This window comes from Aptenodytes patagonicus, chromosome 5 (assembly GCF_965638725.1).
Source record: "Aptenodytes patagonicus chromosome 5, bAptPat1.pri.cur, whole genome shotgun sequence".
In the NCBI taxonomy this organism is placed as follows: Eukaryota; Metazoa; Chordata; class Aves; order Sphenisciformes; family Spheniscidae; genus Aptenodytes; species Aptenodytes patagonicus.
In genome coordinates, this window is record NC_134953.1 from 68,226,819 (window position 1) to 68,242,003 (window position 15,185).

The following is a 15,185-nucleotide window of genomic DNA, read 5'->3' on the forward strand; positions in this document are numbered from 1 at the left end:
CAGCATTCAGCAGCATCTGTAAACTCCTCTGACAGAAGGGATTTTAGGAGGAAAAAAAAAAAATCAGTTCTTCAGGTATCATTCATTTGCCTTAAATATTAGCAGTTCTTTTCTCCTCTCGCAGCCCTCTGCCTTGTACATTTAACACACATGTTCTAACAAATGAGGCAGGCATTCTTCTGCCTCATTACACAACCTTGATTCATCCCCAGGGCATAGTCCATCTTTACATTGGGTGAAGAAGAGATGGAGATTGGGGAGAGGAAAAGTAGGTGAGTGTGTTTTTAAGGATTGTGTCATAATGTGTACACATGAGGTCTTAATTAAGGTTGTATAAGCAACATAGTTATAACTTTTCTTAATTTGAGTGCCCAAACTGTTACCCTGATGTTCTTTTAAGAGTGTGTGTGTGTGTATATGTGAATGTGACGCTTTTAGAATTAATCAGTGAGGCTATTGTGACTCTTGCTAATGGAGTAGCTGTTACCAACATAGATTTATTGCCTTTCAGGTTAGCCACCAGAAGGAGATGGGATGCTCTAAACTTCAAAAAATATCCAGCTCAGTCTTTGTAACCTTGGCCTGGAGCATATTCTGTTACTCTGTGGAATAGTGCATGAGCAGTCCAGTTACCTTGCAAAAAGAGAGAAAGAATGAAGCGTGCCCAGCGTAGAAGGACTCAAACAATTTAGCTGCAAAACAGGTCTCTTCCAAGCATGTGCAAACAGTGGTTTTTCAGACTTAGCTTGATGTAGTATGGGCACTTTTTATATTTACAAATGTAATGCCCTGACGAAAAGGCAGCCTTGTGCCAAATTGCAAGCATGGAAGTGCAAGAGCTTTTCATCAGAGCAGCTGAAATATTTTTAACATGGACAAAACAAAGTATTTTTCCATAATTTTGTTCTTGGAAATAGCTGAGACATTTTTGATGAAGCTATCCAAAAAAAATCAGCTTGAGGCAAACACCTGGCATGGGTAATTTCAGCCAAAACAGTTAAACTTTGGCAAAGTTTACAAACAGATGAAGACAGAAACCTACAATAGGAAATGCTGGGCAATTTGTCTATACGCACCCCAGTTGCACCACCTCTGAAAGCCAGTCATCTCATTTTTTCTGAAGGCAAATGCCACTGTGTGTTTGCTCAGATGTTATGGCTTCTCTGTTATGCACCGGAGTGGCAATTGCATTTTCTAACATAAGGATATCTTTGGACTTAATGTCAAAACATTATGTCCACATATCTAAAACAAAGTTGTTAGCACACATCTTCCTCTTATATGTTAGAACATTTTACATACTTTTGTGGTGTCCTTCCTCCTTTTTTCCCCCCCTCTTCCTCCTAAAAGCAAGGTAAAATTTTTATTGTGTTTAATAATGTGTTTTGCAAATCACCATTTTGTCCTGAATCTAGTACTTCTTAATTGTTGGGTGTAGAAAAAGCCACCATTTCCATTGTATAGTCACCTGGGAGCTGGGCAGCTCTGTCTGTGGCCAGGAAGAATGATGGAAAGACAAGAATGATAAACAGCAGTGCTGTGGTTATTTCGAAAAGTCTGAGTAAGCGTTCGCAGTGCCTTGTTCTGGGAACGCTGAGTGCTAACGTCTTGCTTGCCACCAGAGAAATCCACTTTCCCTGGGGAGCCCTCCTCTCGGGGTGCCCCCTGCGAGATGCTGAGCTGGAGCTAAGGAAACAAATGAGCTCTTCTGCAGTTCTTCCAGCGCTGGCTGGAGAGCTGCCTGCCAGAATTCGCCAGTAGAGAAACTCTTCTCTGAACTGAGCAAATGTGCAGTAAGCTTTATAGCCAAAGTCAGTATGATTTGTTTGCAAAGTTAAACACTGGGGTGGTTTTTTTTTTTTTTTTAACTGCTGAAATAAATAAGAGCAAATCGTGTGAGGTCATAGCGCTCTGCCTTTCCAAACTGTTTCAGCTGCAATCCCAGAGCAAGTGTCTCTTCTCTGCACCCCTCTGCTCTGTCCAGAAAGTGGGCCAGCGCCAGGAGGGGAGAGGAAGGTTTGCTGTCTCAGTGCTCTGTATTCTGAGATCCGTGGCTGTGAGGAGAGCTGCAGCAGAGCCACCCTTCTCCTACCCGATAAAAGGCAGGGGCAGTATGAGATCTTTGAAAACTGGAGGTGCGAGTGACTGGCTCTGAAGCTCCTGCTTGGATGGCTGTGTGCTATGCTGTACACAAAGGCCCCTGCAGGTTTATATTAAGGTGCTGCCCAGACTAAACCAGTGCATTTTTTCTTTTTCCCCTCTAAATGCCTTTTTATCATTCAGGCTGTCACCTGTGTTTCCTGGCAAGGGCTGCTGGCTGGGGGAGGTCTGGCAGAGCTGAACACCCAGCTTTGGTGGTCTTTGTGTGGCTGCCTGAAAGATGGCTTAAAACAGAACCTGCTCTGTGAATACCTGCGAGTTAACATGTGTCAGCCGTGTGGCTGGAAGGTTTCTCCTTTGCTGTAAAGAGAGATTTTATAATGAATACTTTCCTTGTGATTAAAATGGGTAAATAAACAAATAGCTCCTACAGGAAGTATACTGTGTGAAGACGCGGCAAATAGATTGTAGCTTTCCAAACAAGGAAAAGGAAAAAAAAAAAAAACCCAAACCAAAAAAACCTCCCACCCAACCCAAGCTCCTCCTTAGTGTATTTAATCTATTAGAATGTGAAATGGCAATTTATCTTTCCCATTTCCTTTCCCTGTCAAACATATCCAGCTGTTGGAGCTTTCTCTGCTCCTTACTAGAAATGCCAAGACTTGAAATTTGTTGGTGTCCTCCTCCTCCAGAGTATCATTACCGTTATCTTTCCATGGTACCAATCAAGCTCACTCCTGAAAACCTCAGGAGAAAAAACCCTAATGATCCAAACTAGATTTAAATAAATTATGATTTTCAGCAAATCAATTCTGTAATAAATAAAATTCCTTTTCCTGTTAGCGGACTACCTGGGAGAAGACTATCTCTGGATGTGCTGAATTGGAGCTGATTAAATTCATGAATAACTGCAAATCTTTCTTTATGAGACCATGATACACTATAGTGGCCATGTACCTGAGATACTCGAAGCATGCTTGGTCACAGCACAGTATTCTGTGCACGTAAGCTGCTCCTAATGCAAATTTTTGTAAAGTAAATGTTAAAATTTGTTAATTTTGTCCTCTAAGTGTGATTCATAGCATCAGATAATGACCTCTTGGACTCCCTGTGAAAAGTGAATGTAGGGAGGACATGAAAAAGGTCATTCAAATGTCAGTGCAAATATTATGGAATCATAGAAAAATTTAGGTTGGGGAGGGACCTCTAACAGTCTCTAGCCCAACTTCCTGCTCAAAGTAGGGCTAACTTTTGTGTTGCTCTGGGGTTTTTTTTGCAGTTGAGTTTTGAAAATCTCGAAGGATGGAGACTGGGCCTTGTCCCAGGACTGTACCATTCACTGAAAAGTTGTTTTCTTTATGTCCCAACTGGAATTTCCCGTGTTGCAGCTTGCATCCATTGCGTCTTGCCCCTTTACTGTGCACCTCTTGGAAAAGTCTGGCTGTCTTCTATATTGCTTCACTTTTGGTAGTGGAAAACTGTAATCAGATCCCCCTGCAGCCTTCTCTCCTCCAAGCCGAACAAACCCAGCTCCCCCAGCTTCTCTTCCTGCGTCATGTGCTCCTGGCCCTCTTGGTGGCCTCAGCTGGGCTTGCTCTGATCTGATAATAAACATTAAAAATTGTTAACTATTTTTTCCAGTTTTATGCAGTTGCAGTTTCCTTGGGTAGCCTTCAGCCAAATTGACTTTTGTCTTCATATGAGATGTGGGTTTTGAATCAAGGAGGAATGATGATTCTTTTGTCCATCTATGTGCGCTTTTTTTCTTTTTTTTCCTTAAGTCATTGCCACTTGGACAGTATCATCCTAAGCATTCTTTCATCAGTGCAGTACATTTTCTTCCACACAGCACTACTCGCATGCAAGATAATACTTGGGGTGAAATGATTATCTTACCTTGCTGGACATTTCCCTGTGAGGATATAATCCTTATATGTGATACCATGGCATATTTCTCTTGCAGTGGAAAACATAATTCTCCTATATTTTTCTGTTCAGATGATCTGAATTTCTCCCCAAGATTGTGAAACTTTCAAGAATTTTCAAGATAACGTTTTCCTTTTTTCCCCTCTGGTTTGCTTCTAAATCTCTTCTCTTCCACACCACTTCAGTCACTGACTGATCCTTCTGAAATGCTGAGAGTCCCCTTTTACTCACAAGTTTAATTTTTGGGAAAGAGAGCAAATAGTGATTGTTTCACTACTATTCCACTTCTCATAGTTTTTGTATTCTAGGTGTTAGTTCAATGTCAAATTTCATTGTACCTTAGCCAGTCAAATGAAACATGAACAATAATAAAGATGTCTACAGCACTGTTGCCGACTTTATTATTGCATTGAATTACTGTGATGGGAGACTTTTAACTTCCTGCATATAGAAGGGAGAATAAATGCTACTAATGATGATAGGGCACACATGCCTGAATAGAGTAGCTAAGAGGTATCTTCATTAAGTCAGTGAATCATCAATAGATAACATTTTAAGTAGGTAGAGTATGAGGTAAGGGCTGATCTTAGAACACTGTCTTGAATCAAAGTGGAGCAACTACAAATTGCTTCACTTAAAGTGAAAAAATAAAAAGGGAGTATAGCATTTTAAACAGCAACAGCACCGTCTATGAGAAATGCTGAGTGCTGTCTAGTTAAGTTACCAGTTTTGAAGAAGTCAAAGACATGAATGTGGAGGAGGAGCGACATTTCCCTAAATCAAAGATGCAGAGATGAACTGTAGCACACGCAGCATTTTACACGAAACCTTTCTGGATGAATACCACCTGGAATGAATATTATGAATAAAAGTAGGCTTGTGAAGAGAGATGGGATTCATTGGCCAAAAAGCTTCATAGAATCATAGAATAGTTTGGGTTGGAAGGGACCTCTAAAGGTCATCAGTCCAACCCCCCTGCTGTGGGCAGGGACATATCAACCAGATCAGGTTGCTCAGAGCCCTGTCCAACCTGACCTTGAATGTTTCCAGGGATGGGGCATCCACCACCCCTCTGGGCAACCTGTGCCAGTGTTTCACCACCCTCAGCGTAAAAAATTTCTTCCTTATAGCTAGTCTAAATCTACCCCCCTTTAGTTTAAAGCCATTCCCCCTTGTCGTGTCGCAACAGGCGCTGCTAAACAGTCTGCCGCCATCTTTTTTATAAGCCCCCTTTAAGCACTAATAGGCTGCAATAAGATCTCCCCGAAGCCTTCTCTTCTCTAGGCTGAACAACCCCAACTCTCTCAGCCTTTCTTCACAGGAGAGGTGTTCCATCCCCCTGATCATTTTTGTGGCCCTCTTCTGGACGCGCTCTGATAGGTCTGTGTCTTTCTTATGCCAGGGGTTCCAGAGCTGGACACAGTACTCCATCTTAAAGTTCTTCAAGAAAGGGTAAAGTCACAAAAAAAGAAATTTAGTCTTATCACAGGACAGTAGAACATGTTGAAAATGCCACAGTAGAGAGAACAGAAGAGTTGTCCTACAGGGAGGGGTGGAGCAAGGATTAGTAATCAATAGTGAGGATAGGAATTAAATAAGGTAGAATGATTGCTGGGGAGAAGGATGTAGAAATGGGACTTGTACAGGTGGAAGCAGGACTGAGTTACACACCAGAGCTTCCAGTTTATCTCCCAGACTGCTGAAAGAATAGGCATGTTGTTAAGTCAAACTGAGAGTGGGTCTATTTGGTTGCAGACTACCAAGCACGGTATCTGCATGGAGAAACAGAGCAAAGTGATGTGGACATCTACGGTGCCTTCAATGCAGCCTCAGTGGAGCAGGGTGAAAGAGCTTACCCACGTGAAGCTACAGCCATGTCTACATTTTTTGACACATGCTTTATACGGACAAGTCTGAAGCGTTTAAATCTATCTGTCTAAACATATACTTGTGCACCTAAAGTTTACATAGTTCATCAGTTTTATGGATACACGTCAACTTTATCAAATGCATCATATGCACGTGTGTGTTTAGGCATATTTTCAGAATGCCTCTGTTCGAGGCACTTTTCAGAAAAGGAGCCTAATTTCAAAGGCATTTAGAAAAGAGTTAGTAACTCAGACACAGATGGCTGCAAAGGCGGAGGTGGGAGAGAATGGGGAAAGATGAGTTCTGGCAAGGAATCACATTTGGTGCAGGTGCGCTTGTTTTAGAAGAATGGGATGCTGTCTGGGAATGAATGAGATCCATTCCTCAGCAGCATGTACAACCTGCCAAACACCCTGGGTGGCCTCCGATGGCCTCAGAGACTTTTGGTCAGAGAGAAGTTCTAAAAATGTCTAAACTTGCTGGCATTCCCGTGCAAAAGCTGTATTAGTTGGGAGCTGTGGGGTGTTCCTGTCTTTGGCGAGTGGGCAGAGTTAAGGTTACTTAGATGACCCGAGCTGAATGCGTGCACACTTTCAAAGCATTTAGTATGTAATTGAGGAGTTTTAATTTCTGTGGTCAATTTTTCAGAAAGCTGCCTTGTTTCCCAAAGGGTTTTTTGGCAGAAGTGGCAGTTAGATCCCTGCTCCTTTAAGTGCATCCAGACTTGGTGGAACTTGAGCTTTTTATGTGGTTTGCATCCATACCATCCCTTCCATACTTTGATGTGGATCCGCTCTGCATTATGGTGCCTATGACTGTCACTTGCGTGTCGTCTTCTGCTTTCCCTCCATCATCCAGAATGGAGGGATTTCGGTGGTGATTCTGCAGGTTTGGGAAGTCATTCATAAACTTGAGCCTGCAAAGCAAAGCTTTGCAGTTGTACCAGCTTGCTCTGCAGTGGCTTTTGAAATATTGTCACGCACGCTGTTATGAGTGTTGGGAGTAGGTTGCTGTCTGGCTTAAAGGTTTTGGTTAGAAAATAGTATGGAAACACAAATGAAGCACAAATGCGGTCATGTGGAATTACATTTTAGTAGAACATTTCTCAAAGTTTCCTTGCCTTCTCCATAGGCTTTTAGCTCCAAAAATAATAAGACACACTGACAATTAAGTAATTAATATGAAATTGGGGGGATGAGAAATATATTTACTCTTTTTGTGATAGAAATTTTGAGAGTAGAACAGGACAAATAGAACATAGCAAGAAATAACATCTGTTTGATGCTATGATTGGTGTTGCAGGTTATTGAATTAGGCACAAGTAATTGCCTGGTAGTTTATTGGCTTGCCTGGTTACTTTGGAGTTTTCTGTTATTGTAATTGGTCTTGGGTACACCAAACAAAGGCAAAAAGATTATTGCAAGATACGAGGGCAGAATTAGCCTTCTGCAGGGATGTGGCACACCCTATAAATTTATCATTTGATATTTTTTCCTTTTGTACATAGTCCTTGTCTGCTTTCTCCACATTCTTAGCATGTCTCAGAAATTCCAGCATTTTTAGCAGTGAATCAGTGAGAAGAAGGGGAAAAGGCCTGTAATTGCTTTTTCCATTGTGCTTGTTAAAACCGCATTGTGGGAAATGGACCCAAACACTGTCTTTTAAGTGGTGGTGAGTCTGAGGCAGGTGGTATTAACTCAGGACTGCATTAACTCTTTTCAAATCTCTTTCCTGTTTCCTTGAGGAAACATGCCTGGTGTATATATGTGGCAAGGGCTGTTTGCCTGCCTCTTGCATTGACATTTTAATTTGGTCCATGATATAAATATCATTTCCCTAATCCCCCTTGCCCTGACCCTGTTTTGTCTTTTCTTCAAAGTGAGTTGACTTTTTTTTTCTTTAAGGAGGGGGGAGGAGATGGGAATGGTGGCTGGCTGCTCTAGTTTAGAGCATTAAACGCTCGGGGAAAAAATCTCAGAGTAACTGTTGTTTCTTTCTTTGTATTCACATGGAAATTTTTAATCTCCATCAAAGGATCAGGAGAAAATAACGTTGAGATTCAACAAGAGAGCTCCCAGCTTACATGGAATTTTTAAATGTTATTTGGCTTTATCCTTTAAGCGATGAGAACCATGAACTATGTACCTACAGGGTTCAGAATTAACTTTTCTCTTTCTTCCAACACACCCTCTTTTTTTTTTTTTTTTTCTTTCTCCCTCCCTTTTTCTTACATCTTTATTGTTCTGCATAAACATGCAACTTCTTTTTGGCCAAAACTATAAGTGCCTTAGGATTTGTTTGGTTGTATTTATGTATACATTTCTAATGTTAATTATGAGCACCAGTCTGAAATACAGCCTCATGTTCTCCTTTTGATGTGATCTGAAGAATCTCTGTTGAAGGCCATGGAGCGAAGATCAGAACCCAGCCCACTGTATGCTTGCATAGTCATACAAGAGCTAACATTAGCCTGTTTAAAAAAAAAAAAGGCAAAAGTAGGTATAAAAGGGCTAATAATCTGCTTGTTTGTAGTGGGGAATCACGAATACTATCTGCACCTGTAGATGTGGCTGATTGTGCTAATAATGATAGCAAGGGAGGTCCCCTGCAACTAGCCCATGGAAAGTAACAGCAGATTTCACAGGTGGGTGCTGACAGCAATGGTAGATTTCATGCTTCATCACATATTAATAAAACAGGGAGGATATTAGAATGCTAATACTCATTAATACCGTTTTATGGTGTTTAACATTAAACATGGAAAATGAAAATGAATGACAGCCAGTAAATGGAACTGACAGTTGTGTTCAGGGTGTCTGAAGCTAGTGAGAACTAGCTGCAGGAAATAAAAGCTGTGGATGCTCCCATTCCTGCTGTGGGTCAAGCCAAACAGCACCTCCTGGTACCTGGAGTTTTGAAAGGTCACCTAAACTTAGACTTAAATAGACTCTATTATTATTATATAATATTTGATGACATTTTTTCTTTACCAGTATTGGTCAGAACCATTATTTTCTGTGTCATATGAAAGACACGGTCTCCAGCCACATGTATGTCTAAGAGCAGAAATCACAGCCCATTGAAGCATAATTATGATTTTTTTTTTTTTTTACGTTTAGATGATCAACATTTGTTTTTTTTCCCCAAAACTCTTCTTGTGTTTCAGTTGGCTCCATTGTTTTTCATTTCTTACTTAAGTTTCAATAAGCTTCCCTTCATCCCAGAGGCAGTTACATTTCAGCAACAAGTAAAAGTTGGCCCTCTGTGGGCTGTAATGTATGTAATGTAATATAATATAATACAATATAATATAATATACATAGATAGATACAAACTTAATTCTGCCATATCACAGACTGTTCTAATTTCATTTGTGGTTAAAACTCACTGAAAACTTCTGCATAGCTGTGTTTAAATATGAAACTTTAATGTTCTTCACAAGTAAAAATTTTTAATTTAGCACAAACCTTATCTGTGCTCTTGCCATCATGCAAAAATCCCAGGAACACTGGGAAGACATCGTAGTGCACAGGGTCCGAAGATAAAGGGATTCTAAAGGCATGGTACTGATTTCTCTCTGATGGTGATAGTACTTGGTAAAGTTACAGTTGTTTGACCAAGTATCCATTTTTGTACCTTAATGTTTTAGGTTTTAAATAAAATTAACCTTGAATATCCTAGGTTTATAATGGCTAGGTCTGAATCTACAGTCTGCAGAGCTGACTGCAAATGACTGATGTGTGCTCTGAGTTAGTAGATACATTTAATATAGACTTTTGCAGGGGGTTCCTTTGTTTTTTAAAAATTTTATCTTCTCTTGAATTCCCAGCTGTTTCTTGCACATGCACCATGAATTTCAACTGCCCTGTTGTCTTCATTTCCCTGACGTATGCGCTGTCTCTTGCCAATATCCCCCTTTGTTGAGACCTGCTGTGTGAATGGAGGATTCCGTCCCAGATATAATTCTAATTTTTATATGCTTAAAATGTGATCAGAACCGACCCCTTTCACAATTGCTGCCATCTCCCGTTGTTCTCACGGGACTGAAGCCACATAAGGTGCTGCAGGGATTAGTCCCCCCTTCCTTTACAGGCAGCAATTTAACCGCACTCTTAATCTTTGGCTGTTTAATTGAAAACCTGCTACTTTCTGTCGAGGTGAAAACAGACAGATATCACTTCAAAAATCAAATTTTGGGGAATGAAAGATCACGAAAAAGGCTCATCACTTGAGCTGGAATTTATGAAAGCATGTTTATTTTGGCAAATGCTTCTCAAAAGCATGTTCGTTTTTATCCTCTCTACCGTCTGGATTTTCCTGTGAGGTGTCAGAACATGGTTACTCCAATTTGGCTTAGAACTGGATTTCTGCCAAAATTTTGTGTCCCCTCCTCTCCTTCTGCCCACCTTCCCACTTTCTTTCTCCTGGTCATAGTAGATTTTTCCTTGTGTTGATCTCAGTGGGTATTTCATTTTTACTTCTTGGTGCTAAAGAAAATAACAAGCTTAGAAACGAGGGTGATGCCAAGTTTCAAAACCTGAAGATAATAAAAAAAGACTGCTTTCTTCAGCATATACAGTCTTACACTTATTTCTTCTTAATATAGGCACGTGTAGTTCAGGATTTGATTGTAAGAATTTTTAACACACTAGACCAGCAATCTTTTTGGTTTGTTTTCTCCTTAATCTAGGTTACAGGCTGGTTGGTTCTTCCAAACTCCTGCTAATTTTTTTCCCTCTTGATGAAGGGTCTTCAGTCCTATGCCTCCTTTGGTTTAAATTCCTTTCCTAGTCCCAGCCAGATGTTTGGTTTCCCCCACTGTTGACAGTCAGATAATATTCTCACGCTATCACGTCGTATATCCACATTTGCCAGATCTGTCACAAAAAATTCCCAAATTTTTGTCACTGAGTGCCTTACTGCATATTTTTTAATACTTTCCAAAGGCAAATTCCTTTAATGTCGCATATAAATTCTGCTTAAACAGCAAGCGAAGGCAAACCTTCCTGCTTTTCCTTTTCCAGTAAGAAGGGTGTGTTTCTGAGCCACATCTTATGGATGACCCGGAGATTTACTCCACCTTTGCCAAAGGAATGTGGCTAGCCCTTCAGAGAACTGCAGGAAAGCTTCAGGAGTTTGGCCAAGAAAGAGTAAACCATTGAAAACCAGGCAAAACTTTGTCTTTCCCCCTTTCCACTGCTTTCATTTCCTACCATGTTGTGTTGTCCTCTGCATCAGACTATTTAAGACTGCCAAATACTTGGCTATTTTATAGGTAATATATCTTATAAATGCCATGGCCAGCCTCTGAGGGAAACGCAGGATTGTCGGGTTTGGATGGAGTATAAAACCCAAGCAGGAAATCATTGCTGAATGGCACAGCTGCAGGCAAACATTGTAAGCTAGTAAACTGCCCATCTGCACAGCCACACGTGTGTCGGAGCGCGGGGCTAGGACGGCCGTGGCAGAGCGCGCCTGTAAGTGGTTAGCAGGGAGAGATTTGGTGATTAAAGAATGAAGTGTTTTGCTTCATTAGTTCCTGAAATACAGCTATCTGAAGGTGATTATAGTCTTATTTTCAAGGAGGAGAGACTGAAGACTAGAGCTTTTCCTTGTCTGTAATAAAAAATAAAAGCAGAATTTCAGATCTGGGATGGGTTGGATCATCCCACTGCAGGACGGAGGATGTGCACAACCTACAGTTGAGAACTGAAGGAAAAGTTTGTCAAGAAAAAGGAAAACACTGTATTTGTTCATAGGGCTGAACTGGTGATCACATCTGAATCTTCCCATCGAAGTTAGAGACAGAAAAGACTGTCTTGGTCCTTTGTCTGTTTCACTATCATTGACCTGAACAGGAGCCCGGGCCAGTTATGAGCTGTATGTTTCTTAAAGTTTGAACTGTTTAAGATCCCCCTTTGGTAGAGATTTTGCCAACCAAAATCACTTTCAGGAGACTCATTCTAGTACTTTCCTTTTTTAATTTAACCTATAGTTAGTTCCTAGTTTTGCTGTCTTCCATTCTAAATAATGCCTCTTTCTTTGCAGGTTATCATTTGTTGAGTTCCTCTAGCCAAGCTCGCTGTGTTAATTCTCCCAATCCTTTCTCTGAAGTTTAGCACTTCCTCTTATACATGCCAAGTTTGAGTTCATTTTCCGCATGATTTTCCCAAGCACTATTTTAAATAATCCACAATTCAGTAACTAAATGCACATTGTTAAAATAATGAAACAACAACAATAAAGCTTTTTTAAGACTGCATCTCATGCACTCCAACTTTAAAAACTATTGATTTGGGTTTTTTTTCCAAATACTTTATTGAAAAATAAAATTATCTTCTAATAGTCAAAATTAAATTACCAGAGTTATAATCCCATTGTACAGTAGACTTTCAACATTTATATTTGTCTGTTGGGTAGGGTTTTTTCTTGATTCATTGTAATGTATAAATCAGTGCAAGAGGAAAGATAACCTAGTGATCGGGGCCCTTGTTTAAGGCATAGGTGACTTGGGGTCAAGTCCCTGCTTTATCACAAACCCCTCATGTAATTTCTCTGCCTCCTACTATTGGGGTGTCAAATGAATGTAATAAAAGTTGAAATCTGTACATGGGGAAGATGGGTGTATCGCCAGCTGAAGCCTTTGGAAACTTTCTGTTGACTGATGTATTTTGGATTGGGGCATCTAAAGAGCGTGAAACTCTTGGGACCTAAACTTGTTAAAATGTATTGATTTTCTTGGTTAAAGAACTGAGTCTTTAAAATGTTCTTGATGTTTCATGTGAGCAGGAGGACAGCATTAATGTCTGTGTCATAAATAGTTTCATTTAAGGATCAGATATTTCAGATATCCTTGAGCTTTTCCATTTTTTTTGTCACAAAGAAAAGGAGCTTCTTTGGTTTTTCGTCTATAGGCACTTTATTCTCTCTTTTCCTGTCAATTGATGCCATTTTTTAAGCCACGTAAAGTGGATTTCAGTTGTTGTCATTAGGATGTTGGTACTGTTCTGCATTCCATCTGCACAGAAGCACTAACTGCAGGGTGATGCCATATTAAATTATAGGCATCTCTGTTAAAATACAGGGGAGTTAGTTCTGAAGATGAAGCTTTTTCCTTATTTTGAATCTTCCTTATATTGTAGTGCATTAAGGAAGCATGTGATTAGTGCCAGATATCTTGGAGTACCTGGCATTTTGATTAGTTCTCATGAAAAATGTTCAAAATGTCTCATAATGTTATGCAAAGAAAATGAAGACATGTAAGTTTTAGCATTCATGGACTTCACATGTGCTTCTCCTTCCCCAGGACAATCACATCTCTCCGGAGTGAACTGATTCCACATCTGGTTAGGAAACAGTTCTCTTCTCCTCCGTCATTGCAGCAAGGACTAGACAATAAAGAAGAGGACCAAAAGAAAAAAGAACAAGCATCCCTAGGTCAGTACAAGTATCAAAGATTTGATGAAGGTTTTAAAGCCCATATGCTACGGCTGAATTATTGGGTAGAGTACAGAATTAGCCTGAAACACTAGTTCAGGGATTTTTTTTCTTCTTATACTTGATGATACCAAAGATTATAGTAGATTTCTTTTTCAAACACTATTGTGCATTATATAAATATTTTTGTCCTCCCTTATTTTGGTGTAAATCAAGAGCAAATCGGCTAGGTGCTCTATATTTTTTCTTCTGGAATACAGTATAGGTAAATGCACTTTTGAAAACGTAATTTTAGGAGGGAGTTCCTAAAATTGCGTAGGGCAACAGACTAAGCCTTAACCTCCCTGCACTGGGAACTGGACAAGATCTCAGATCTTGGAATTTATTTTTAGCATTTCTGTTGTCTCCTTGTGTGACCTTGGGCAAAACATTGTATCTGTCCTGATCCCTTGGTTCCCACCTGCAGGATAAAAATAAGCACTTACTCACTACATGTGATAAAATCTGTTAATGATTGCTAAGTATCTAGCCATTCAGATGATGTGAGGCAAAGGTTTCCCTTCACCAACAGTATTTTAATAGTATTCCTCTTCAGAAAGTATTTCATTAAATCCTGTCTAACTCCACGCATGTGTGTGTTCTCCAGACATTTATAGCTTCATAAAGGAAGATAATAGCTTGCTGAAACCTGCTCCAGATAACTCTTGTTGGAATGATCATAGAGGAGATATGAATGAAACTCTCTATGAAGGAAAAGTGCGCTGCTACGTCCATATAATGAAAGAGGGACTGTGCTACCGAGTGAATACTCTTGGGTTGTATATTGAAGCTAACCGACAGGTGAGAAAAATACAGAACTGCCACGTGGGAATACAGCAGTAGTTTATGGGACATTTTAGCCTCCAGGGGTGGCTGCCAGCGATACAGCTGAGCAGTGTGTGGGAATTGAACCAGTGCCATGTTATCTAGGCCCATCACCCTACTGGTTGCTGGATAGGGACATGAGGCCAGGAAACAGTTCTGTCACTAATTTGCTCCATAGCTTTGATTTAGCTAAGAAAACCCCCACCCCACACACGCTTCTGTTTTTTGGGGGTGGCAAGACCTGCAGCCAAAGAGCCAAGAAGTGTGGAAAATGAGGCTGGAAGTAGCTTTGATAGATCATCTAATCAATGTCCTCCATGTCCTAAAAGCAAGATCAGTTCTGACTGGCCTCTTCCTAAGAGATGTTTATCTAAGTGATAATGACAAAGGTTATTAAAGATTTGCAGGAAGACTTAAACTACCCATACATTCAAATTGCCTAATGCTTTCCATTGTGAAAGAATTATTTTATGAACAGGTTTCACTACAGTGGCACTCCAGGTAAACACAGAGGTGAAATGTTGATCTGTTGTAGCTTTCACTTTCACACTACTGACAATTCATAAAATAAATTATCACAGGGGAGGATTAGAGAAATCCTGTACTAGTTAATGAGCCAATGATTAAAAGCTTTTAATATGTTTGGGGGTTTTTTTGGTGTTTTTTTTTACGCACTGGCTGATGCAATGTACAAGTTCTCACTTCACTCTGCTAGTGATGAACTTCGTTCCTATCAGGAGTGGATAGTTTCCTCTAGTTTTGAAGACCAATAGGGAGTGCAGTAGGGGAAGACTCAAGATTTCTGGAAGTGGGGCTGGGAGAGCGATAAAGTTGTATTGGGTATCCTGGAAGTGGTCACTGCCTTGCCTTTGCTCTCAGATTGAGCTGACTCCTTTTTAATAAAATGAATGGATGAATTTATGCAAATTAGAATTGCAGCATGGCAATTCTAATGAGTTCACACTCATTAGAGTGAGTTCACACACTGG

At 40.2% G+C, this 15,185-nt stretch overlaps 1 protein-coding gene across 1 annotated transcript in view; it reads left to right on the forward strand.

The window, feature by feature from the left end:
* Positions 1 to 15,185, forward strand: part of EIF2B3 (eukaryotic translation initiation factor 2B subunit gamma) — a 103,228-nt gene that overhangs the window by 58,069 nt on the left and 29,974 nt on the right. Inside the window, exons 7-8 of the mRNA XM_076340328.1 lie at positions 13,202 to 13,332; positions 13,979 to 14,172. Of these exons, the coding sequence (XP_076196443.1) occupies positions 13,202 to 13,332; positions 13,979 to 14,172 (325 nt within the window). The remainder of the gene's footprint in view (positions 1 to 13,201; positions 13,333 to 13,978; positions 14,173 to 15,185) is intronic.